Source organism: Brachyistius frenatus, unplaced genomic scaffold (genome assembly GCF_029030835.1).
Source record: "Brachyistius frenatus isolate BFR_SWC_R1_liver_20210118 unplaced genomic scaffold, ASM2903083v1 Contig_14, whole genome shotgun sequence".
Lineage (NCBI taxonomy): Eukaryota > Metazoa > Chordata > Actinopteri > Embiotocidae > Brachyistius > Brachyistius frenatus.
The window spans coordinates 2,498,782-2,526,374 of record NW_027210613.1 but is presented as its reverse complement, the minus strand read 5'-3'; the positions used below and the strand labels follow the sequence as shown (position 1 = coordinate 2,526,374).

Here is a 27,593-nt window from a genome sequence, read left to right as displayed (position 1 = left end):
AAAACTACATTATGCTATTTACCTTGAGCACATCCCTACAAAAAAAAAATCCCTAATGAAATCTAATTATGTGATAATTATCGGTTATTTTGTAACTCAAAAGGCAGCTTGTAATTAAGTCATTTCTACTTACCTAATTGTAGTTGAATTTAGATACAAATGGCAATTTATTTTGTTGTTGCAAATGAGCACCCGCTCCTGATTAATGTTTATAATCATATTATTTGTGCAGGTCTGTCAGGATCTGAATCTTCAACCCAGCTGCTGAACTGAACTCTATCGTAAAGCTGTTAATGGTTTTACCGCTTGTACCTGGCTAGCACATTTGGTGTAATTATCACACATCGATAATTACAGTACCTTCGAGTTGGCCAAATAACTTTTTCACTTTCACACTGTACAAAAGTTCAAAACAGTTTGAAAGTCCAAACACAACTTCACCAACTACAGTATGTTGGATTCTTTCTTATAAAACTCACTGCTCGACAAAAATAACTCAAAGAGCTCAATTGCAGGTGAAACACAAAAACACTTTAAATTGGACAGAAAAACGCAGTGTCACCAAAACATTTTCTCATCACAGTAATAAATTAGAAACGGTTAGCAACAACGCAGTCAGCAAGCCAATTAGGGAGAGAAACAAAACCCATCTATTATTGGTCCACTTAAAGCGATGACCGAAACTTTCAATAGTCACGGATATATAGAGGCACACACCGCATACAGTGCATGCACACACACACACACACACACACACACACACACACACACACACACACACACACACACACACACACACACACACACACACGTGGCTACCATACACACACAGGCAGTGCTTTCAAACAGTCCCAACAATAATTCACCTGTTTTAACAAGGTACAGTTAGGCAGCCATAGACGCTAATTGCCACAGTGGAGAGCAAAAGCAAAGAGAGAGAGAAGGGATTCTTACACACACACACACACACACACACACACACACACACACACACAGAGAGAGGGAGAGAGAGAGAGAGAGAGACAGAGAGAGAGAGACAGAGGGGAAGGAAAGATAAGCTAATTTTCCATGCTGGACAGGAGCGGAAACACCATGCTGTGTTTAATGGATGCCTTGACAGTGAAAGACGCAGTGAAGCAGGGTGAGGGTCAATTAAAATTTTCTTTTAAATTCTGCTATTTGAAATGCCTGTCTCCCGAAGTGAGGCTAAATTCACTCGTTTGGAAAAACTTTAGGGCCCACCTCCCCCCCTGGGGAAATGAAATGTGACTTACTGTGGTATATGAGCTGGAACCCCGCTGCCGTCGTCTCCTGGTCAGAGTAGAATTCAAGCCACAGATAGTTGGAAGTGCTGGTGAGGGACAGACCCTGCATCAGTGTGCCTGTGTAGGTGCCAAGAAGTGGAGCTGCACCATCCTTCCCATCGTAGAGCTAATCGGACACACAAAGGAACATGATGGAGAGATTTGCTGCTTAATTAAATATTAATACCAAAGACAGAGAGCAACACTTAAAATGTAGCTATTAGGGACAATATAACCTCTTATTGTATGGTATTGTAAAAACCGTTGTCCTCATTGAGATGTGAAGTATAACTTTTTTTTTAAATTTATTCTTTTGGATTTTTGGGGGGATTTTTGTTTTTGTTTTTATCAATTATTAACCAAATAAATGTATTTTTTTTCTATAATTAAAAACTAAAATCAACTTATAATTCAAAATCATTCCCCAAGCAAAAAGTAAGATGCTTACACTGTTGTTCAAGGTTTTGTGGATTTTTGCAAACCTAATTATATTCTAATCTTTATTTGTTGTTCTTTTTTCATCACAGATATTAATATATATTTTCTGATCCATGGTCTGAATGGAATTTGTTGAAAGAGAACCCTTTTATATGGACAAGTATGAATTTCTCACAGTATACCAAATCTTTTCTGATTGACATCTGCAAAATAACAAGAGATGAAATAAAAGGTTCTGAGTTCTTCCTTTGAACTACTACTGAGGCACTCTGTTTTCTTTCCCTTTTCTTTAAGGCAATTTAACTCTCTAAGCCTATCTCTCTCCACATTTCAGATGTTCACAAAAAGAATAAGTACAAGAGATTACTGTCTACACGAGTCCATTACTAGAAACACAGATAGTAGGCTATAATGCTGTTAATTGGAGCATTAGACAAAACATCTGCATCTCAAAATAAGATTTGATAAGACTGTGAAGTGGGGACTTCATAGTCATTTACATCACATCTGTGGTGCTTAAGAAAACTGTTAAAATGCCCCTGAGTGAGGAAATGAATGTGTTCTTTCCTAAAGGGATGCTGCTGCTGCTGCTGCTGCAGTTGTTTGACCTTTGGTCTGACTTCCAAGGCAAAACTATTCTGCATTACGCCTCCTGCTTTCTCACAAAATCCATTTTCTAGTTTCCCCTGTTGCACATAGTAAAAAGCACCAAGACCTTGCTCATATACTGAACTATTAATTTCAAAATTAGTGCAAATTGATTCAGAATAACATAAGCTCTTTTTATTTGCTGGTTATCTATTTTCTGTAAACAACCACTGCATTGTGTCTTTACCTTGAGAATGTCACCTTGTGCGAGCTGAAAGGTGCCTGCAGTGATGTTGATGCCTTTGCCTGTCTGCACTTGAATGCTGTACACACACTCGTGGCTGTTGTCATAGTTCATTGGATAGTTTGGAGACAAAAGAACACCCTCATTGTTGGAGACTTTCGATCCACACTCCGCTGCGGGAAAACAAACACATAGACAATAAAATAATCAGTTACAAAACAACATGCACTGCAAAACCAACTTTGGAATAAATTCACTGAAATTAATAGACATTACTAATTAATTAGCATCTTACTATGGAGATAAAGGTGTGATTAAACTGTCTTACTTTGATGAGCAAGGGTCCATCCTTTTTTACTACTTTAGTATCATAATAATCAACTGGCACTGACACAGTATGAAACTGTGAACAGACTATTAAATGCTCAGTGTAAAAACATCCACTAGATTTCTTGCCAAGACTAAACAGTAGAGGATTACTTTCCAGAATTAACTGCTCTGAATCAACAAGCACTGAGCAAACGATCCGATTTTAAATGGGAAGGAGATCAGTACATGCAATGCATTTCTCTACAGGGGTTTTGTGCACCAACACTGCCTACTTGAAAAGTCAGGGAGTGATGGGGCTAGTTTGAAAGACACAATGCCTAGACAAATGACTAGATCTCTGGAGTCACATCTTAACATGTACATGTTACTGAGCTCCTCTAGAGGGGGGGATCAGTGCAGTACTACTGTCCCTGAACTCCCCTCCCGTGACCTGCTCTTCATCACCCTTCAGTGGAAAAGAGATCTCTATGGATAGTTGTATAGCTGCTCACATCAATTAATCACAGGTTGTAGCTATTAATTGCAGCCTACTTAAGTAAATCCAATTCCACTGCATTCTCAAATGTCAAATACAAAGTTTACATCTGTGCCAACTACATTTAAAAGCTGACATTAGCTAACAGCCTAAACTATGCAAAACACATGCATAAACAGGAAGGGAAACAGAATAAAAGCAGCTGACCACGTACCCACACACCTTGGCAGAGGGGCGCTCCACATGTGCCGGCCACCTCCCAAGCAAACAATCTCCCTCGCCCCCTGCAGACGGTAGCCCGTGTTGCAGAAGAACGCAAGTGAGTCACCGATGCCAAACCTGGAGCCTGTGTGCCAGCCAAACCGAGGCTTTCCAGGGTCCTGACAGGGTTCTAGATTGTACTCTGCAAACAAGACAGCCAAAATATATGTTGCAGCAAATATAAATGTTGTGTAGAAAATGTAGATTACTGCATTTGTTTCTTATTATTTTCAAAATCAGTCTTTATGTTTGCTCCCTTCAAAGAATAGAGCATGCTCAGCCACAGAAAGCAATATTGTAGCTGGTGGGGATTAACTGTCTTGCTCAAGGACACTTCATCAGGTTTGGACACGTGCCTAAAGCTTGAATCCAGGATGTCTAGATAAAGGATGGGCTCTCTAAAACTAGGCCACCCTCTGAGCAATATTTTTATAGGTGGGCTGTTGGTGGCCTAATAATTTGAGAAGATGCAACTTGGGTTGTGAAAGAAGAATAAGGTCTCGCTCCCATCAGCATTTCTCTCACGACCCTGTATCTGGTAGCATGCAGAACTACGTCGGCCTATTGATTAAAGCACAGCAGAACATTACAGCAGCACTCTACTGTAGGATGTGGCCCGAGCATTAGCAGACTTTCATCGAAGGTCATAAAAGGTTAAAAAATGAATTCTAATCAGGAAATCTGTAGATGCTAATTACAGAGCATGCAAGGACACACACACACAAACTCAGAAGTTTCATGAATATTCATAGCTGCATAAGTTATGCTTCACTTCAGCGAACAGCAGGCAAACATTTAGCCAAAATGCTCATAAAGCAGACTCTCTCTCTCTCTCTCTCTCTCTTTTTCTACTTTACTATGTCTCTCCGTCCAACGCTCTCCTTCTCTCACTATCCGCCCTCTCTATCAACCCAGCTCACTCAGCATCACCATCTGTCTCATCTTCTCCCTCTCCTCTCCCTCTCCTCTCCCTCTCCCTCTCCACCTCCCTCTCCACCTCTCTCTCCACCTCTAATTCTCCATTCCTTGGTCTCTGTATGGGGTGCCCATTATTTCTGTACAACACCACTGCCCCGTCGTCTCCTCGGTCCTCAGGACACGGGGCCACATGGCATGCTTTGATGATCATTCTCATCACGGTCAGACACCCTCTACCTGCATGATGTCTCTTAATTATCCTCCTCTGACCGGCAGCAGCCTGAGGCACGGCCTGCCTTCAGCCTGCTACCATTCTGACCGACAAATCACTCCTCACATGTTACTTTATGCACGCTTTAAAAAGGCTCTGTGCTTTTGATCTCATCCCTAAATGAGCTGTCTTTCTCTTTCGGTCACCGCTTTCTATCCCTCCTTAACAGCTCTACCCACCACATTTTCAGCACCCTTTTGCCTCCTCCACACAAATCATCCTCCTTCCCCTGTAAAAACCTTCGCCACCCATCCTGTGTATATGGTCACCAATAGTCCCCTCTCCATTCTTCCTATAGACAGAACCCAAGTATGCCTTCATGCCCTCATACCCGAGAAGGAGATGTTGAATCCCTGCAGCGATATGGAGAAGTCAGAAATGAAACGTAGCTGTGCCTTGAAGTTCCCATACAGACCGGCATTAACCGGCGCAGGCCTCTCGGAGCCAGTGAGTCTCGCCAGTGGCTGAGCAAAGCTGCCGTTTTCTGTTATCAGAAGGTAGTCGTGGTGATCCTCCAGGTGGAAGGAATGAAAAGTGAACTGGACACCTTGAAGGAGAAAATAAGAAAGTCTGGTGCTAGAGGTTTTTGAGAAAATACAAAGAATCCCTGATAAAGATGCAGAAAGAGCCTTGAAAATAATAAAACAAAGGGCACAGACTAAAGCTGAATACAATTACCTCCAACAGAATCTAAAATATGGAATTGAAAATGTTATCACGATTAAAAATCATGAATGTAAATTTTGTTGTTTTGGGTTTAGCTTGCCCAAGACATCTTTCAACACAATATATTTTTAAATAATAAATGGTGTAATCCTTACAGCAGAAACATCATACTAAAATGAATCCTGAAATTATTATACGGAAACAAAAAAGTTCAATTTAAAATTAGACAAAAAAATAACAGGAAATGAAAAATGCTAAATGAATAGAAAACCTAAAGTCAAGAAGTTAAAATGTTGGATTTTTAAAGCTTTTATTAAATTTCCATTTTCCTTTTCCATTTAAAAACATATCCAGAAATAAGAATGGCCTTTCTTCCTGTACAGGAGAATCTCCCCTTGTAAAACTACAACTTGAGGACAGCACACTCCTAACTGGCCTACAGCAAACCAATGGTACAGATTCGTAAAATAAATCTATGGCACCAAAGAACATCTATAACTTGTGTTGAGGTTGGTCAAACATATTCTATATAGATTCTACATCAAAAAATATTATTAAACATTTATGGAAGTAAGAAAGATCCATGTCTGGAAACTGTATAGCGTGTGTGCTTCTATTCTATCACGCTATAACTCAGACCCGATAACAACATCTTTATCCCATCCATGATGGTCAGTTGGCTGCTTTTCAGGACAATCAGTGCTGCCATTTCAATGCCATCTGTTGAATCTGTTCAAATAGGCCTCTATAATGTGCTCCACAATGTTTGGCTCACTTGATAAGGGAAATCCCAAATGGCCCTAAAATAAATCACCAAATTAAATGATTGATTGGGATCTGTAAAATAGCAATTATACTACAGAGCGTAAAGGCAAATAATCAATCAATTATGAGCCATCCCTGTGAGGAGACTTCCCAATATTGTACAGTACTGTAGGTGCGTGACATTGGTGAGTAGTTAAATAGCTGGCATCCCAGGAGATTAATTTGTTTACTAGTGATTAACCATAGGTAAACATTTTTTTTTTTTTTAAAAGGAACAAAAGGGGGATAGAATGGTTTTCACATATAAGGTGAAAGTGTTGTATATATTTTTACAAGTAGAACAGAAAACCCCTGATGGGAAGAATCACCTGAGCTTTAGGCAATGCATATGGAATTGTAAGACATCAATAAATGAAAACCATCTAAAGTATATATGAATTGTGTAGGACATAGACTATTGTAAAGTGTCTATGATATGGATTTATTTTGTTTTTGCTCAGCTCTGTAAGTCGTGAGAATCTGCCTCTCTGTCAGGCCTGGAAACGAGGTGTGAGCTGGTCAATGGCCAAGATTGTGACGGAGAAGAGACGTTCTGGTGAATCCTGTGAATGGCAGGGACATTTCCTTATGTTGGAAAAGTCCCTTGGTGTTTGTTTCAAGAATTTATCCAGATTAAGTTATTGTCTTGGTCCAAAAAACAATTGAACTGAAACCACGGACCGAAATGTTAGTGGCATGAGCGTGAACACTGCAGAAGCTGATCAGGTGGCCCAAGAGAAAGAGGTTAAGAGCCAGTAGCCAGGAAAGAGAAGTGCCAGCAGCTGGATGTCGCGTGAGTGGAAGGTTGTGGATAATTGTGCTGGAGGCCTTGAGGTGAGCCCACTTTTTCACCCCCAGTCTGACAACCAGACGGTGCTCATTTCTCTCCTGTGCTATTATATGCATAGCACAGCACAGCACTCTGGAAGCCTTGGGACAATGGCCATCTAAATTGTATTTCCCAGAGTGGGCAACTGTAATTGACACGTGATTAAAAAGACATGGTGTGTGTGTGTGTGTGTGTGTGTGTGTGTGTGTGTGTGTGTGTGTGTGTGTGTGTGTGTGTGTGTGTGTGTGTGTGTGTGTGTGTGTGTGTGTGTGTGTGTGTGTGTGTGTGTGTGTGTGTACACAGTGTATGTAAAAGTTGTTACCTTCCCAATTTTGCCAATTTTTTAAATGTTTTTAATACAAGGTTTGGTACTAACTGCCTCAGACTAAATTCCTTTGTCATTTTGAATAATTTGCTGTGCCATATGAGGCCCCGTGTTAAATTCAACTAGTTAATTATTTGGAGGTTTTCTAAGTTGTTGTTATCGGTTCACATTTGTGGGTGCAATTAAGTTCTCTGCCTCCAGTTATTGTTGAATGTTAAAGGACGTATGTAAGAAATAAAAAGTGTTATTGTTATGATAATAACAAAGACATAAGACAGAAAAAAATGAATGGCACAGTGCAGTTAAAAACAACGCTAAGGTGTAAGTGTGAGTTACATAAGGAAGGATAAAGTGATGTTACTGTGTACTGCACTAATTTATTGTGTACTGCACTAATTTTTATATATATCTATATATATATATGGAGTTTCTATAAGGATACATGCAATACATTTGTATTAAATATAACTATTAACTTTTCTTAGCAAGTTTAAGTATGTGGAAAATAATTACATTGATCTTGAAACCTTTGAGGCATAAATAAATAAAAGTAGGTATATGTTATTTTACAATTCAGAGAAGAGGCTGAAAAGTCAAAGAAAAGTCTAATGACAATAGAGTTGCAGGTTTTGACAAATAGAATCAACTGGTAATTGTACAAAGAATTTAGTATAACATTTCAAAGGGCCTTTTGGAAAAGGATAAGAAGCACCATGGTAGAATATAAGAATAATACAGCAAGGGCACTGAGATAAGCTCAGTGTGCTTTTCAGATAATAATGAATAAGAACATCTTGGAGCACTGGTTGGTAATCACATAACTGACAGTGATAACAGAATTTAACCAATAAAATAAAGAGTAATATGTGAACAAAAATTAGATACCAGAATTCTCTTAGATGGTGGGCCACATAAATGTCAAGGCTGTTCATTAAAATGAACGGCGTAAAAAATGTATAAAATGCAATATTCTCTTAAAAATGTCCAAATCTATCTAACCGAGGAATGTTAAAACCAACCAACTGTACATCATTTGTTCAAATAAGTCGTAATAGGTGGAAGTACTACTGATAAGAACGAGCTACAAATTAAAATGAATTCCCCGATACGGGAACACACACCTGAAAAAAGGATTTACAGGTAATTTTTCATATTCTGGCCAGCTGCCAATGATGAAAGAAGTACACTTAAATTATCTTTGCTTTAGTGAAATGTATGCTTTAACCACTTTTCACTTTATAATAAGAAATCCCTGTGATGCTCTCAAAATCTGTTGAGGGGGTGTCCTTTTAAGTTTGAGACTTGGGCCTTTGTTAAAACTATTTTAGGTGTCACTGGTAAAATAAACATGCTGTTACTGAGGTGTAGTGTGTGAATTCATGGAACCCTTTAAATTAAAGCGGGGTTTTCCTACCTTTTCCATGGCTGACTTCTACCGTCCACGTACAGTTCAGAGAGTTAGGATACAGCTCCGGGTAGCCAGGTGATAAGATGATCCCCCCAGGGCCCCTGATATCCCCACCACATGATGCTGAATAGAAAGGGAAGATAATGAATGATAACTGTTGCTGAAAAGAAAAAAAGTGAAAATTGTAAATGAACCTATAAATCCTTCACCTGAAGACAGAGGAGCGATTCAGATGAATAATGCATTTTAGTCATATCACAACCTGTTCTGCTATTTTTATGAGTACCTGTAATTCTGCCAACACAATGAGTTTTTTTGCTCCCTCTCTCCAAACCAGCCCGACTGTCTAACATGACAATAAATTATTCATTAATGCAGCTATTTATCCATATTTTCGTCTCTCCTGGTAGCTTAAACTGAAAGACATTCTCAGAAAACAAGATCATCCATTAAATTTACTTACAATACACAAGAACTGACAAGCATATTCAACAGATCAGCCGGTTTTCAGGAGTTTTTGGGGATTGTTGTGATTAAAAATGCATGATTTTTAAGCAGCTTTTCTCAAAAATTGTGACGCATTTTGCATAGATTTGTTTATTGCATTAAAATTGCAGGAAATGGATATAATTAAAAGTCGAAGAACAACGACCTGATAAACAAAGAGTCAGATGCAATTACTTCCCATGATAATAATAAGCATAGTGCACATTACAAAAATAGCTGGAAATATTTTAGTTCTCACCTTTTTTCTTTTTTTTTTCTGAACTTAAAGCCCAAAGTTACAGAGACATGAAAGTGACATAGCTTAACAAATCAGTCTGCGAGTGTAATATAGAACACATAGGCTACTTCCAAAAAAGTAATTTAAATGCTTTTTAAATAATATTGATTCAACTGTATGCTAAAGCAGTAAGGGTGAATAAAACTCATGTAATTTAACATTTTATCAATGATTAGACTGATGCATAGGGTTTATGGGAAATGTGGTCTTAACATGAGAATTGGGCTACCAATCGTCACAATTCTGTCACTTCCAGTTTTGTCTTTTTTTCCATGGATGTAGTTCCAGCATTTGGTTTGTTTTAATGATGAGAGGAGAAGTTGAAGAACCTTAATAACTGTAAATGAGGACTGTTTGTTTGGAGAGGCTTACTTGTGCCATAATTCCTTCAGCAGAGCTTCTATTGACTGTAATGCGAAGATATTGCGAGAATTGGTTGAATTTCAATTCATTATTGTGATCGCAAGAAGGCAGGAGGGACTGATTAGAGCATTTGTATTTATTTTTTATTGTGACATCAAAGTCATTTTAAATGTCTCCCAAATAGAAATAATTATCATCCAACGACTGTCGAGTCAGGTTGGGTAGATAATCCAGTAGCAACCCCCCATGCAGAGTAGTTAAAGATGAGATGATAGGAAATGTTGTCTGAAGATACAACGCTCGTGTCACCTCGGAAATGTGACTCATGAGTCATGGACTATTGACATAATGTACTCCCAGAAAGCTCCTTATCTCATCAAAGGAAGTTAATGAGATAAATCTCTATCCTCATTGGCTGCCGGGGACTGGAAGATTCATTCCAGATCTGCCTGAAGGTTAGCTGGTCTAATTGGGTATTGTTCAAATCTATAAATGTTTTCTCATGCTCTCGGTTTCGGTTTCAACTAAAAGGTCATTTTACATACAGCATTCATAAAATTTGACAAGATTTTGATTATCATGTCTTTCTTTTTAATGTGTGTGTGTGTGTGTGTGTGTGTGTGTGTGTGTGTGAGATCTTTGGCCTGACCAGCCAAAGGGTGGCATTACAACCAAATGCAAAGATACCTTGCTCAAAACAGCTATCGTTGACAAATATTAGAAGTAGAACTCTTGTGCATGTACATATTTTCATATTTTCAAAGTAATGAATGTCAGATGATGTTTTGGAGGATCAATGGAATGCCTGGGGCTCCACAGCTGCACACACCCACCCCACTCTTATCCTCTCCTTCCACCCTTGGGCCCTCCAGCAAGCAGAACACATCAAGGACTGAATCCTTACCCACCAACAAAATTATATCAAATATTTTATTAATGAGCCAAAATTACATAAAGTCATTAAAAGTGGATGAGGATCCTTGGCAAACAATCTACTTTAGAGGCTCCATAGGCAGAGAGCCAAGGCATTTGGCACCAGTCTGGCACACACCTGGGCAAGAAAATGCTCCCAGACATAAAATGAGAATAACCATCGGGCTGAAGCAGTATGACACGGCTCTGTATCATATGCATGGTATGGTGCTCCCCACCAACCCTTGCATGTATTTTATTTGTTATTTTGTTTCAGTTGAGTGATCTGTGACTAAGGCACATCATTTATGGGTTGCACAGCAACAATAATTGCCACAATTGTCCTTTAGTGTGCTTCTAAAACAGAACAAAAAGCTAAATTGTACTAACACAGCCCAGAGAATGAGAAATTATGTGAGATTTCAGAATTATCAGGAAGATGCTGAGCTTCATGCTTTGAAGTGGAGCATAATCTGTCTTTAGTATTACATGATTCATAACACCACAGTAAGTTGTTCTCGCAAGCAGTGGGTATATTTGCTGAATAAAAAGCACTTCAACAAGCATCAAGCTTCTGTTTGGTTAGTCAAACCTGCTGTGGGCGATCCACATACACTCGGCTATGCTTGTGTTGTTACCTCTTGCCAACGAGACCAAGCTATTTTTCAGGGTGGATAAGAATCTGAAGACCCCAGTTACCAATTGAGAAAGTACATTTCAGTTTCTAGTTGCAGCATCCCGCAAGTATTTGGGGCAAACGATTGACCATGTATACATACTGTATGTGTAAAAATGCTCTTCATTCTCTCAAAATGATGCTTGTATCCTAATCTATCCTAAGCTTATCTGGTGCTGTCACAAATTCAAGCAGTGTTTCAAGTTATCGCCAATTATTACATCTCCTTTAAAAACTCTTAACATTCATGCAAAAATACTTAATAGACACAAAGGTCAGTTCTTGTATTTTATTATCCTTTTCCAGTTTATGTATACATACCATCACAAGTGGGCAGTGGGTGGCTCCAAAAGTGGTTCTTCTCACAAACTAGTTGTTCCTCGTGACTCAGTCTGTAGCCGGGGTCGCACTGGAAGGACACCGTGGAGCCGATTGACAGGTCATGGCTCAACCGTGCGCCATTCACTGGGATGCCAGGATCCATACAGGAGTACGTGTCCAATGTGACAACTAGAGGAATTAAAGTCAAATATTATTCTTAAATATGTTTGAAACACATGTCCATTTTTATACTGGCAATTAAATGAACTACTGCTGCATTTCATGTTTATAGGACTGCGACACACAAGTTCACCAGCTTGATTTTGTTATTAGTTTTGTGTTTATCTATGAACTAGCTGTCTGTTACTGTGACTTTTGATGATAATGTTGTAGTGTGCACATGTGCACTATTTATTAAGTACAGCATTACTGTTAGACTGACTGCTGTGTCATTCTGACACGCAGTATATTAGATTTTGTTGAACTATTAATACAGTCTGGGTGGTCTACTCTGCTTATAAACATGACTTTTTGGCTACAGAGGTATGTTGATGTCATACAGCATTCATGAAACACGAAGCGCAAATTCTATTTCTGCTTTCACTTACATTTCTAGGTCGCATTCATCTAAAACTAAGTGCTGATGGAACCTTTGATGTTGGTACAAGCATCTCAACAAAAGGTGGTCTCAGGTCGCATATATAATATAGAAAGCAAAGCTTCCTGAGATTTCCTTTGACTTTTAACTTAAAAAAAAAAAAAAAAGAATCTTTGCTCATTCTTACTCCAAACTGAAAAAAATGACAAAAGCTTTCAAACAGCACAATGCAGTACAGAGTTGGTAGAAAAATGTACAACTGCACAGACTGAAACGTTTGACAGTTTCTTTGTGAATAACCTTGATAGATTTGTCAGTTTCGTTGTTGTTGTTTTTTTTAAGAGCGCAAGGTTTCATTTTTTTTTTTTTTTTAAATCAACAAGTCACTCAATGAAAGAAGGTCAAAAGTAGATTTTAAATACAGTAAGTGCTGCATAGGAGCACAGGGCAGTAGTTGCATGGGGAGAGAGAATTGGGGCTATGGCCTTGGTGAAACTGTACAGATATACAGTGGGTACGGAAAGTATTCAGACCCCTTTCAATTTTTCACTCCTTGTTTCATTGCAGCCATTTGCTAAAATCAAAAAAGTTAATTTTATTTCTCATTAATGTACACTCAGCACCCCATCTTGACAGAAAAAAACAGAAATGTAGAAATTTGTGCAAATTTATTAAAAAAGAAAAACTGAAATATCACATGGTCATAAGTATTCAGACCATTTGCTCAGTATTGAGTAGAAGCACCCTTTTGAGCTAGTACAGCCATGAGTCTTCTTGGGAATGATGCAACAAGCTTTTCACACCTGGATTTGGGGATCCTCTGCCATTCTTCCTTGCAGATCCTCTCCAGTTCCGTCAGGTTGGATGGTGAACGTTGGTGGACAGCCATTTTCAGGTCTCTCCAGAGATGCTCAATTGGGTTTAGGTCAGGGCTCTGGCTGGGCCAGTCAAGAATGGTCACAGAGTTGTTCCGAAGCCACTCCTTTGTTATTTTAGCTGTGTGCTTCGGGTCATTGTCTTGTTGGAAGGTGAACCTTCGGCCCAGTCTGAGGTCCAGAGCACTCTGAAAGAGGTTTTCTTCCAGGATATCTCTGTACTTGGCCGCATTCATCTTTCCTTCAATTGCAACCAGTCGTCCTGTCCCTGCAGCTGAAAAACACCCCCATAGCATGATGCTGCCACCACCATGTTTCACTGTTGGGATTGTATTGGGCAGGTGATGAGCAGTGCCTGGTTTTCTCCACACATACCGCTTAGAATTAATGCCAAAAAGTTCAATCTTGGTCTCATCAGACCAGAGAATCTTATTTCTCATAGTCTGGGAGTCCTTCATGTGTTTTTTGGCAAACTCTATGCGGGCTTTCATATGTCTTGCACTGAGAAGAGGCTTCCGTCGGGCCACTCTGCCATAAAGCCCCGACTGGTGGAGGGCTGCAGCGATAGTTGACTTTGTGGAACTTTCTCCCATCTCCCTACTGCATCTCTGGAGCTCAGCCACAGTGATCTTTGGGTTCTTCTTTACCTCTCTCACCAAGGCTCTTCTCCCACGATTGCTCAGTTTGGCTGGACGGCCAGGTCTAGGAAGACTTCTGGTCGTCCCAAACTTCTTCCATTTAAGGATTATGGAGGCCTCTGTGCTCTCAGGAACCTTGAGTGCTGCAGAAATTATTTTGTAACCTCGGCCAGATCTGTGCCTTGCCACGATTCTGTCTCTGAGCTCCTTGGACAGTTCCTTCGACCTCATGATTCTCATTTGCTCTGACATGCACTGTGAGCTGTAAGGTCTTATATAGACAGGTGTGTGCCTTTCCTAATCAAGTCCAATCAGTTTAATTAAACACAGCTGGACTCCAATGAAGGAGTAGAACCATCTCAAGGAGGATCAGAAGAAATGGACAGCATGTGAGTTAAATATGAGTGTCACAGCAAAGGGTCTGAATACTTATGACCATGTGATATTTCAGTTTTTCTTTTTTAATAAATTTGCACAAATTTCTACATTTCTGTTTTTTTCTGTCAAAATGGGGTGCTGAGTGTACATTAATGAAATAAAATGAACTTTTTTGATTTTAGCAAATGGCTGCAATGAAACAAAGAGTGAAAAATTTAAAGGGGTCTGAATACTTTCCGTACCCACTGTACTTCCTCCTGTTCTATACAAGTGTTGGACCACCAGTCACAGTTTTCATAAAATGTTTTTTTCTTCAGGTTTTTCTCCTTAAGTAAGCTGGTTTCCTAGTAGTGCCAGCTCCCTCTTAATTTCCAGTGATGCAAGCTGCAAAGAGGTGCCCCCGTTTTTCCCTGTGATTTCCAGGGCTGCCGTTTGGATATCTTCCAAGTAGAATTGCTTTTGATGCACTAAAATATGCTGATTTTAGGTACTGACTGGCAACAGTTGTGCATGCAGTTGTCAGGTCATTGGTGGGTAGGCTAAAGAAGCAATTTCAGAACCTGTATTTTAGCACTTACTTCTGCCATATTAAAGGCAATTAAACAGATAAGCATACATTTTATGGAGTTACAGGCAAGTTAGTTTGTCTTTAAATAAAGCACATGATCAGTCGCAGATGACAGAAATGGCTTGAGCTACTTTAACTGTGGCCATTGTGGAATATAGATCTGATTAAAGCATATGTGGGCTCATATGATGTACGTTCAAGATACATACTGATTGTAATACACATTGTTTATGCAGAAAACATTACGGGTATGAAATATGGCCAAAAGTAGGATGCAACTAGTGCATCATATTAGGAAATGAAATGTGTTTGAGGGAACTGAATGTGTTGATTGTTTGTGTACTAATTCAGAATATGTATTAACCAAGCTGCGGGTATCATCATCTTCATTCGGAGGTATCCTGGTTCCAGTTCAATATCTAGTGTTGTAGTAGTCTCAGTTGACTAACCAGTCACAGTTATTTGCAGACATGTAGGCAAATAGTATGCTGCTCATTTTGTTTGGTGGGACGGTGAGCTGACCATGAAGTGTGTTTCAAAGGTACAGCGGATTATGTAAAATGACACCCACTGCAGAATCAACAAGGATCAGATGCACACACTCTCAGCAAGTCCCAAAATGTTGTATGATCTGAAAGGGTTCAATACCTCATTATAATAAATTCTAATCGCTTAATGGAAGGGTAGCGCTACTGCATGGCCTGCAGGCGCTACAATTATATGGCATAACATTAGGTAGAAAAATGAAAGTGTACCACAGTTACAGAATTAGGTTTATAAATGATTAGATTATTGTCATTAACCATTCTAATCTGTATAACACCCCAGATTGATTATTCCTGTGTGATAACAAGGAGAGTCATTTGTACTTCTGTAGAAAAAACTTATTTTGCTCTACTTCAGTAATAACTTGATATTTTTAGTAAGGAAACCTATGAATTTTGCCTTTACATGATAAAAAAAAAAAAAAGAAGTAGAGCACTCATTGATCACTACTGGTACTGGCCTCTAGGGTGCGTGAATTTGTTAGAAAATAGTTTTAATTCATCCCTAACCCTATACAGTCCTGGACTGTGCATCGAATTTCCGGGGCTACATGATTTGATAACCTTCTGTAGTATATGTTTGTAACTGAATAGACCTAACTGTCCTATACACAAAGGGGAAAATGTTGTGTTTCTCTGCCTCAGTTTATTCACTGCATAATTCACCCTTAGTTTGTACAACCAATTTTACAAATGAAGTAGGTTAGGTTTCCCCAAAGTATTTCAACAATAAGATATGTCCCAAAAGGCAATGGAAGGAACTAATATGATCTCACTCTTATTGCCTTTTGATAAGCTCATCAATAAAAGAGAAATGCACTTGAGAGTGAAACATAATCAGACAAAAGCACTTGTGGCCTGCTTTCAGTCAATAATACAGACATAATAACAAACTCTGTCTTATGAATCAAATTGGAGTGACAAGGGTAATGGTGCTGGTGCAAACAATCGTGAAAATGGATCATAATATGTCCAGAATATTTTTATATTAGATTTTTCAAAGACTACCCTTTCATGCATAATGATGTGGAAAGAAAATAAACCTTTGAGAGGTAATGGTTTTCTTCAACTGCTTAGAATTTCTTAGGCAGTCTGGGCATTTGAAGTCAACCGTACTCTAACAGACTTGCATCTTTAAAACCTCGAGCTACTGTTGCACCTGACGACAGGCAGTAAAGTGCCAGAGTATTTTTGGATAACCAAACAGCGAATAGGTCCCTTCCCCCATAGCCATGTTGTCATCTGCGATCACAGCTCCAGACACACGTTTCTGATCAAGTCTTTTGTTGACAAAAATATCAGCATTTGTTTACATTTCCAGTTTATAACACAAGTGTTTGACCTGCCACTCTAGACTATCTAATACCAGCTGGATAATTTGTATTGATCACTACAGAGCTCCTTTCTGAGAGCCAATAGTCACCAAATGATGTTCAGCTCCTTTACCCTGTAGAAAAGGGACTGTGACATGATTCTAGATGGATGTTTGCTGCACAGACAAATGGTAGTGGCAATTTATGATATTTATGAACATCGGTTTTGACCTTGATTTTCCTCCCCTCCCAAAATAAGCCATGGTTGAAATGATGTACTTGCCCTTTTATCCCACTATCTAAACTGAATAAATTTAGTTTCAGCCTGAGAACCAAAGTTCATTAAGGCAAGCTGTTATCAATTTAAACTTTTAACTTTACTTGTCCCCAGAGGCCTATTGTTTTTTTTAACAAGACATAGATACAAGACGATGAAATAACACAATCCTAACAAGAGTACAACAAACAGCAGGCAATGAATGTTGTGGACTTGGGGGAAAATGTCAGATCAGCATGTCATTGACACAAAAAAAAATACATAGACATGCAATAACAATTCAACAACCAATGTAAACAACATATACAAAATCTACATAGACAGCCAAGGTCGGCAGGATTGCAAGAAATTGACCAGCTGAAATTGTCTGAGCCCATAACCACGGCATGCTTGACTTTTTGTGTTTGTTGACATGTCAAATTCACTATCTTTGTTTTATTTGACATGTGGGTTTCAAAATTGATTCAGGGTGCTTTTAAATCCAATGGAAAATGTAAAGGTCCCATGTAGCATATAAAAAGATTTCTTTTTTTTATGTTTATAAGAAAGCGGGCCTGTATACGTACTGTGAACATGTCAAAACATGCAATCCATGGACAAATACACATAGCATGTTCAGAAACTGTGCAGTTTGAACTTCTGTAAGTTTGTGTTGTTGCAAACTCAAGCTAATGTCATACACCAGAGTGTGTAAAGTGTAGGACCTTGAACATCTATTTTGAATGTTAAATACATTTTTATCAAAGATAAATCATTCCAAAACTAATAGTGCATACAAAAATAGCTGATTTAGTTTGTTTTGCTGTGAATACAGGCAACAGTAGCAGACTCTTACCTTCGTAGAAGATCTTGAAGCCACTGTTTGATCGACTGTTGTCGGTAGTAAAAAGCAGATACAGGAAATTACTGCTACTAAACAGGAACTGAGGGACCTGGGTTCCATTAAAGGAGCCAATCAGAGGAGAGAGCAGATTGGGACCGTCATGCACTTCCAGGAAGTCATAGCTGAGCTCAGTTTGAAACCTTAAAAGTAAAAGAGAAGAGAGATTAGTTTGCAGAATCAACAATTATTTGTATTCAAAACAATACTTCTGCTTTGACAGAGAAAACATCCCAATTTTGTTGAGATAGATGAGAGGAAATAATTAATTCAACAATTATTTCAATAGTATAAGATCAATGAGTTTCTCGGAAATGTGATTTAGTATGGGTCAAACAACTGCCATCAACAGAGAACTATCAATATTATTGAAAAATCTGTGCTTCTTTGTTATAAATACAAGAGAATGTGCACATTACCAAAAGCATAGTGTGATCATTAATTACATAAAGTAGGCATAAGAAAACCTGGGCTCATTTTAAGCCAGAGCAAAAATATTGAAGTTCATATCACAACAAATAATTGGTTAAATAGCTATTTTTTTTTTATTACAAAGGAGTGTGTCAGCACTGAAAAAGTGACAATTATAAAATATAATCATATGGTTTCGCTTTTCAGCTCTAAAGAAATAAAAGATCTAAAAGCAAGGCTTTCGTTTTTTCTTGCAATTGCAGTTCTCTGAGGAAGTGAGAAAATGTAGTAAGCAAAATAAAGAATTACTTGAGGCTTTCAAAATTTTTGGAACTAGGTCCAGGTTTGTGGTCTACCTCCTCTGACTTTCTATTTCTAACTCTGAGGCTTCCGCAGATAAGGGTACGCTATTTCTGTTTGTGCACATGTACAGTTTGTTTGTATTTATGTATGAGAAAATCTGAGTCTGCGTGAGTATAAGTATACGAGTACTCACATGCAGTACAGTATGTGTCTCATCTTGTCTGTTTCTGTGTTAGTCTATGTCTTTGTTTTCACGGCTGAGTTGTTTTAGTGCTGTCATACAGACCTGTCAAAGCTAATCTTGATGGAACGTCCCAGCTCGGCCTCAATGACCCACTCACAACTCAGGGAGTCTTTGTAGTAGCCAGGCCATCCCGGGGAGAGGATGACACCAGACGGCCCTGAGTAGTGCCCCCCACAGGGAGCTGGAGGGATGGGGAAGATGAAGATGAAGATGAAGGTAAAGAGAGGAGAGAGGAGAAGAAAGGAGAAGAGAGGAGGAGAGGAGAGGAGAGGAGAGGAGAGGAGAGGAGAGGAGAGGAGAGGAGAGGAGAGGAGAGGAGAGGAGAGGAGAGGAGAGGAGAGGAGAGGAGAGGAGAGGAGAGGAGAGGAGAGGAGAGATGGAATAAAAGTTGCTTTTGCAAAGATGATACCACTCAGTAATCTCTTTGTACCCACATGAAAAATATTGAAAAAAAATACATATAGGATGAGTCATCAAAGTGCTGAGTTACACAGATACCTGGAAATAAATGTAGCTGGCTGGTTTGGGTGGATTGAGCTGCGTGTTCAACATAACCCACTCACATTTTATCAAAGTTGCCTCCGTTCTTTCTTTCCCATCCCAACTCAATAGTTTATATTTCTATCCAACATCCAAACCCAATATTCTGCTCTTCCATTTCAGTACCTTCACATTTGGGAATGAGTCCGCTCCACATCACCTTGCCGTCTTCCAGATGGCATGTGATGGTGTCAGCCCCCTGCGTCTTGATGAAGCCCTCCTCACAAACCACAGAGATGGAGCTCCCCAGTTGGAAATTGTCCCCAAAGCGCCGAGCGTTCAATGGGATGCCAGGGTCGGGGCACTCATTACGCCCAAAAGCTTGTAATGAGAAGAAAGAGAACAAGATCTAGTGACAAACGCTCTTGTGTGAATGAGAAATGGGGTGTTTGAGTTGTAGGGAGATAAGGGAAATGGATGTAGCTGTCTGTAAGAGAGAAGAAAAAAACCTGTGGAGGTCTACTCTGTACACCTGAGGGTGACAAAAGCCTCTGTCTTTAGAGCTTGTGCTTTCACCAGGAAAAATAATTACAATGGCATTGTAATAGTCAATAGGGCATGAGAGTTAAGGCCTATATTCACAGTCCTAAATGGTGCTCTTTGTTTGTTAAGGCACCATTAGCTTTACTTTGGCTGCAGCACAGAAGCCTCTCCCCTTTAAGCTTAAACGTGTGTCAAAACACATTTTGTTCAGATTAGCATACCCATTCAACTGTAATCCAGTCATGTCACATCCACTTTGATTTTAACTTATGCTCTTGTCTAACTATTTGTGGTATATTGCTTTGATGTGTTGTGTGGTGTCCTCAAGTGTTTTTAAAGGCATCAAGAAATCAAATGATTTAATTCAATACGGACAGTCACATAAATTACAGGTGCTGCTGAGCTTCTTTTCTCCTTATTATTAACAGAATATAAAACTAATTTAGACTTTACTACAATTCCCTGTTTCTCTGATTGTTTCTAAAGGTGAACTAATTTAAGAGGTTGAGGAGTCCGTCTTGATATTTGCTTTGAGATAATCATCACACTAATGCCTGACCATAAAAGGAACAGGTTGGATGCATTTATTTGCCTGTAATAGATTTACAATGTTATGATTGTTTGAACAAACAGTCGCTTACTGCTATAGGTGATGTTAAACCCTCGCCCAGACATCGAGTGATCGGCCTGAAACTCCAGCTGCAGAACGTTGCTGTTGGACGTCAGGTGGGAAGGAACTTCGGCCCCTGAGAAACGTCCAAGTATTGTGGCTCCTGTCTGATCCCCGTCTTTGATAGTGAGAAAGTCATAGGGAGGCTCCAAGTCAAAGTCATTGAAGGCCAGATGGATCCTGGAGCCAGGCTCGGAGATAATCAGCCACACGCAGTTGAGGTTGTTCCCGTAGCCTTCTGGGTAGTCGGGAGACAACACCGTCCCCATGGGTGCAGTGAAATTGGAGAAACAGGGGACTGTGTGATAGAAGGGAAAAATATATATATCAGCAATGATTGAAAAGACTTAAAATATCCTGTGCAAGGCAATTTGTTTCACAGGCCACATGACGGTCTACACTGTGGATTCTGCCAGAACAGGATCAGGCACAAAGATCCACATAGAACAATGTCAGTGCTGTATAAGTAGCTCAGCAATTAGGAGACACCACTGCTCCCATGGGCGTTTAGTAGCTGGAGAAACATGAAACTGTAAGGGAGATGGAGCCGAGGAGTTAGCGCACAAAAATACAGACATATAGCAATATATGGCTCAGGAATACTGCACATGGTCCCAATGGATGCTGTTAACTTGGAGAAACAGAAGTCTAATTTTTTGTTATGGATATGGGTTAGGTATATTGAAACTAAAAGGAGGAATTGAGGTTGTCCTGACCGAGGACAATGTACAGTGTAATGCAGGTTTCTTTCTCTAAAGTATTTGTATAGCATAACATTTTCAAACCAACACTAAATAGCAAATATATGCTATCAATTTCCCATTTTACTTTATGTGTAATGCTGGCTGTTTACAAATAATGGACTGCATGTTCAATTAACGACATGGCAATTAATCATCCAATAGCTTAGTGTCACTGTGAACTTTCCAAGTGCATAAGTGATTGCTTCACTTGCTGTCGTCAAAAAAACTCCGAATGTGTTGGACTCACATATGCAGATGGGGATATTTGCTGACCACTGATTGTTATTCTGGCAGGTTATCATCCTCTCCCCGATGAGCTCAAATCCAAACTGGCATTCAAATCGCAGAACATCTCCGTTTAAAAAACCACTGCCCTCCTGGTAGCCATACAGAGGTGTACCAGGGTCACCGCAACTCTCTTTGTCGATTTCTGTGGGGGAGGGGAGCAGAGGAGGGAGGATGGATGGAAATGGGGGAGAGAGGAAATGTGGAAAAGTAAAAGATTAAGTCAAGCCAAGTACTTTAAGATACTTTTTTTTCCTGAACATTATCTGTAAAAGTCCAGTTGAAGAGTTGGGTTGAGGAAGTATATTTTTAAGCGATAGAGAAGAGAGTGACAGACAGGCAGACAGATAGACAGAAAGCCAGACAGGGAAATAGATTTGTTGCTTCACTGAAAGACAGTCAGAGACAGACATGAATACAGACAGGGAGAGATGGTATCAGCACTACAGTCGGGTTACCTTTATAGTTGATCTTGAAGCCAATTGAGCCGACACTCTCATCAGACTGGAGATGAAGCCACATCTGATGGGACATGCTGACAATCAGGTCTGGGACAAAGCTCCCCGTCAGGCTGCAGATAAGACAATAAGACACTCTGGTATCAAAACACACTTTTCATACACCATCTCATCGCACAATTATGAATGTTATGAAGAAACTTAATCTTAGATCTGAAAAATAAGAATTTAAAATAAAGATGTTACACAATTTGCAGTGTTGCATAAACAAAAATAACAACTTCTATAGGGTATAACAAATTATATTTCAACAACGTAAGTCATACTAAAGGCATGCAATTTTATTTTATTTTTTTAACTAAAGTGCAGAACTTTTGTCTCTCCCATCTGCTGGTGAAAATAGTTACAACAATGCTCCATCTGCCTGCTCAGTTGTGGTTGTGCAGTGGATAAATTGTGGATAAATGAAACAATAGGAATCACAACTCCTGCAAATTTACTCGTTTCACTATGAGAATTTGATCCATTCCTTCCAATAACGTTTGGAAAGTCAAGAGGAGTTGCATCATTGAAATATTTTATTAGCAAGTTAGCATACGGCTAAACCTGAAGTTGCCGCTTAGCTGGCAGAAGTCTTTGGTGTGAAAGCTCTGTTCATACAGCAAGTCCAGTATACATCCATTCAGTCAGCATGAAAATGTCTCATCAGATACCATTTCTTACAATTTACCTGGCGATGAAGGGTTTAAGCACTGTGTGAAAGTGATGAGGGCAGATCTGACTGCAATATTATCATACATGTAACATACCCAATTAAGTATTTTATGCAGTACTTACACTTGAATTATTGTTTTGGAGTCACCAACTTCCCCTCCATCGCCGATGGTTAGCGAATCATACCCAATTTCCAGGTCGAACTCTTCAAAGTTGATCTGAATAACCTGTTGTCAAATAAAGTCATTTTAACAGTAAGTTCTTTTCAATGTGTTTAGGGACATTCCTACTGAAGCACTTATATATGTCAACATACAATGCAGATATAATTCGGTTTCCAAAAAAGTTGGGATGCTATGTAAAATGTAAAAAAAAACTAGAATGCAATGATTTGCAAAACACACAAATCAATATTTTATTGCAGATAGACTAAAAACAACATGTAAAATGTTGAAACTGAGAAATGTGATTGATTTACGAAAAATACATGCTTATTTTGAATTTGATGGAACCAACGGGTGACAGATCTGTACTCCAGACAGGCCAGTTTAGCTACCAGACTCTTCTGTGGTTTGGCCTTGTTTTTCTGAAATAAGCAAAGTCTTCTCTGAAAAAATACATTGTTTGGATAACAGCATATGTTGCTCCAAAACCTGTACATAATGTTGAGCATTAATTCCCAGATGTGATTATTCTAAATAATTCTCCAGCTTTATTACCAAATAACCCACCATCTCGTTTATATGAAATTCCAAACATAGCTTCTCATTTCCATAACTTGTCTTTTTATAAGATGTTTCTGGAGATAGTTGAAGTGTAAAAGGCAACCCTACACAGAAAAAGTCTATGTAATGTCATAAGGCAGACAGCAACATGTTTGATCAAGCCATGCTTTAAAAGCCGAAGACTTCTCCGTATCTTATGATTCAGATAGCTGCATAATATAGCCTATGTTCTAGTACTCTTGATGAATTATGCAGAATCTAACCCTAAAACTTAAATCAACAATGGCATCAAGAGAAAATTGAGAGCAAAAATAAAACTCAACTCGCATCAAATTTTCGACTGTTCATAGAATAAAGCTTTAACAGAGTGCATGTCCATGCCGTGCATCCCCACAAAGGACACCGCAAACATCCTTCAAAGCAATACAGAATCTGACAGCAGCATTGCTTCACATTACTTTAGAGCACAAATCCAATTCTAAGAGCCAATCACAGCGAGGCAAATTTCCAAGTCCAAAAATAGTAATTGCCTATCCACATTTACCCTTGAGATATCTTTGTTGGCTGTCATTGGTATATTTTTTTCCCCATTAACAAATGTACATAACATCACAAAAGATGACATTTAAACTGGCAACAGCTGCTGACTCTAATAATAATCATGTAAAACGGAATCGGCTGTAGAGCCGTTGCACAATGATGCCACATTATCACAGCCTGCATTTTGTCTGCATGGATTAGCGATGAAAGGAAAGATGTTGTAATGACACTTGTGTCACATCTCTTGATAACAAACATGTGATGGCTGCCTGCTCATCTTTAGCTTTCCTGCTTTTTTTCTGGCCATGGGGAGGACAACGCCTGCACAACATCCATGTATAACAGTCTCATTACAATGCACACATAAGCATAATTACCATAATAACACTAATGGACCAAGTTTTAGTGCCAAGTCAGAGGCTTGTTTGCCTCAGAGAGTGCACAGTGGCACAAGGCTACTGCACTTGCCAGTCTTAGTGAGTTCTGAATGAGGTTTAGTTGGTCAGTTACTGGTTATTAGCAGAATAACTGACACCCCCATGTATATGACTCGCTGGACAGAATACCAATATAGTGACAAATTTACATAGGACAACAGTAACAACCATTAGGAAAACAGCTTTGACCTCTTCACTGCAGGGAAAAGCAGGTCTCATTCAATCATTATTTCTCACCATTTCTGTTACCCCACAAGAATGAAGTGAATCGCTAAATTGCCAAAAGCCTAGGTCAAACTGGTAGTCTGGTGAGAACTGAAATCTATCCACTGCAGTTCTGACCACTAATAAGCAAAGCAACAATGAACTTAAGTCAAAATACATGCATATTCTATGTAACCTTTTCGTACCTTGGGAAACCCTCAGAAAACATTTGAATACATAACAGGAAGGAAACACCAATTGCTCTACACTGCAGAGATAATTTTCTGATGTAAAAAGGTGAGGGTACCCTCGCTGTGGGAACAGAAAAGAAATGCCCATTTGTGCTTATTGCATAACTAATGAGAGACTTGTTGATGAACAACGCACGAGACGTTACACCATGTTACTCATGGTCTTCTGTAAACCTGTTCTGGGAGTTCTTCAATAAATTAATCAAGAAGATAAAAGCTATTGTTAAAAAACTGTTTTAAAAAAACACCCTGTGCAGTGCAAAGAGACGACTCAGAGGTACATATTACGAAAGGTAGCCAAGTATTTATATTACTATCTGGGACTGCAGGTAGTAATGGAACTACACAAAAAAATGTCTCTCATTGTGTTCATCTACTATAACAGTAATCACTGGGCCTCTAATCTGTATCTTCAGTAACTGGCATGTATATTTTGGAAACAACTGCTCTAATAATGTTGCAATACAGAAATGAATTGGTAACGCACAACTTACATTGTAAATATGACTATAACTGAGTATTTTGTAGAATGCATTTGCATTTAACTTCTCAATTTAGACAAATAAAAATATAAAAAATAAGTCGGGATTTTAAGGCCTGGTATTATTGGATTCTCTCATGACAACAGTAGCCGTTGGTTTTCATTGAAAAGTCCAAGAGTAAGAATACTAACTAAAAACTGAGGATAACTTTTTTCCTACCTTGTTCGGATCGCTGGCAGTGATGATCCACACACACTGGGAGTTACTCTCATATTGAATAGGGAAGTTAGGGGATGTAAAAGTCCCAGAGGGTCCCTGTAGATTCGATCCACAAGTTTTCACTGCAACAGTACAGGAGAAATGTGAGGACACACAAGATATAAAGTACGGTGCAAAGTTTTAGGCACTTTAAAATTTAAATTCAGGGAGGTGTCTGATTAGTAAGACAATGACCCCAAACAAACAGAAGGTTATGAAGAACGGATGAGGATGCATTTTGCAGTATTTTAGCTGACTCGGATAATCAGCTGCATTTATTCAAGCTAGAATATAAGGCTAAAGAAATTCAGCAGAAAAAGGACGACGCTGTGGTTGCATTAGATGTGCAAGAGGATATGGCTGGTGGGGACCATCCAGAAAATAAGCTGCTCGGAGTGAACAGTGACTGGTGGGGCCTCTGCTCATATTGCCCTCCAATGCCAACAGAAACGGAATAATTCTGCTGCAATGAATTTCAGCGTGGGCAGTTTTTGCTCAATGCTGTTGCTGACACCATCTAAGAGAGATGCGTGTGTGTTAAAAAGCATGAAAGTTTTATGCGTCTCTTGGAAAGAGGTGAGGAAACCTTCTCTAGGATATCAACAATAAACTGGAAAAGACAACCGAAATCAGCAGGATCAACAGGGCAGATGATATTTTCGTCAACTGATGCTATGTTCTGGGTTAGAGTGATGAGCGTCATAAGTTCACTTTAAATCACCCCTGTGGAGAGTGCCCTGTTAACCAGACACAGAGAAAGCGAGCTAGAGTGAAGGAGCGGCGGTCTGGCTGCTGTCAGAGCAGACTGACATCTGTGTGCAGATCAGGGCACAGCTGGGGGAGCAGTGTAAACTGTGAATGCAACACATTATCATCCACATTTTGTAATAAAAAATAAATGATGCAGTCCTTCTGGCAAAGCAGAGTTGCCACATTCCATCTCAATATATTTAGCTGATTGTAGTGACCTGAACGAATTGTAATATATTTCCAGGAGCATTAAGGTGTCTCAGAACTCTTCAGACAGCCAAGGATTATGAAGCAGGAAACTGTTTGAATCTTGATTCATTTAAACAATGTGTTAAGAAATTACCAATGTGTATGGAAACTGACAAAGAAGCCAACATTTTAATAATTTAATAATTTTAATAAAAATTAAAAAAAAATCATCCATTGCAATGGATCACAGTAGACAATGTCAAATGCCAGTTGTTTTTTTTTAGATATCGCCCATGTCTAATCAGTACTAGTAGTTTCCTAATGAATATGCACCTTCTTTTCTGGCTTTTGTTCTCTGCAAACAATATCATCTGGCTGCTTATTGTTTTTTTTAATGGGTGTTACAAGGGAGAGACTTGGCGAATGCAACATAAGGATTTGGGGATTAGGTGTCAGAAGCTCAAGAGCAATGCATCCTGGTACATGTAGGCACTGCCGGCACAGCTCTGCAAACTGGAAACCTCAGGAAAACTCCGCTTTCTTGGTCAATACACCACACTGAGGAATCTCTTACTTCGCTTGACTTACGGTTAACACTGTGTGGTCAAACACATACAAAAAGGAAAGTTTTATCTTTCAATCTTCCAGTTCATAAAGTTGTCCAAGAACAACCAGCATGCCAAGTACTTTGAGGATCTGTACACAAGTGTACTCAGGAGAATCAGTTCCGTTTTAAATATCGATCTGACTAAGCTTTCTTTCATTCTGTGTACCATACTTTGTGTGACGTTACCGGATCAATCAAATATTTAAAAAAATTTAAAAAAAAATCCTCACTGTACTTTTAGGGCCTGATTTACTAAAGGTTTGCGTGTATAACATCACGTGCCAGCTACACATCACCCACTCAAAATAAT

The 27,593-nt window shown here is 39.1% G+C and overlaps 1 protein-coding gene across 3 annotated transcripts in view; it reads right to left on the bottom strand.

Moving 5' to 3' along the window:
- LOC138617846 (CUB and sushi domain-containing protein 3-like) overlaps nucleotides 1-27,593 on the bottom strand; it is a 229,538-nt gene that overhangs the window by 133,120 nt on the left and 68,825 nt on the right. For all 3 annotated transcript variants that reach the window (XM_069693161.1, XM_069693160.1, XM_069693162.1), the window contains exons 10-23: nucleotides 25,699-25,820; nucleotides 22,964-23,067; nucleotides 22,127-22,239; nucleotides 21,631-21,813; nucleotides 20,612-20,938; nucleotides 19,614-19,808; nucleotides 18,990-19,128; nucleotides 17,945-18,132; nucleotides 11,918-12,106; nucleotides 8,868-8,984; nucleotides 5,161-5,376; nucleotides 3,594-3,782; nucleotides 2,578-2,747; nucleotides 1,275-1,431 (exon numbers count right to left, since the gene is read on the bottom strand). In XM_069693161.1, coding sequence (XP_069549262.1) covers nucleotides 1,275-1,431; nucleotides 2,578-2,747; nucleotides 3,594-3,782; nucleotides 5,161-5,376; nucleotides 8,868-8,984; nucleotides 11,918-12,106; nucleotides 17,945-18,132; nucleotides 18,990-19,128; nucleotides 19,614-19,808; nucleotides 20,612-20,938; nucleotides 21,631-21,813; nucleotides 22,127-22,239; nucleotides 22,964-23,067; nucleotides 25,699-25,820 — 2,409 coding nt within the window. The remainder of the gene's footprint in view (nucleotides 1-1,274; nucleotides 1,432-2,577; nucleotides 2,748-3,593; nucleotides 3,783-5,160; nucleotides 5,377-8,867; nucleotides 8,985-11,917; nucleotides 12,107-17,944; nucleotides 18,133-18,989; nucleotides 19,129-19,613; nucleotides 19,809-20,611; nucleotides 20,939-21,630; nucleotides 21,814-22,126; nucleotides 22,240-22,963; nucleotides 23,068-25,698; nucleotides 25,821-27,593) is intronic.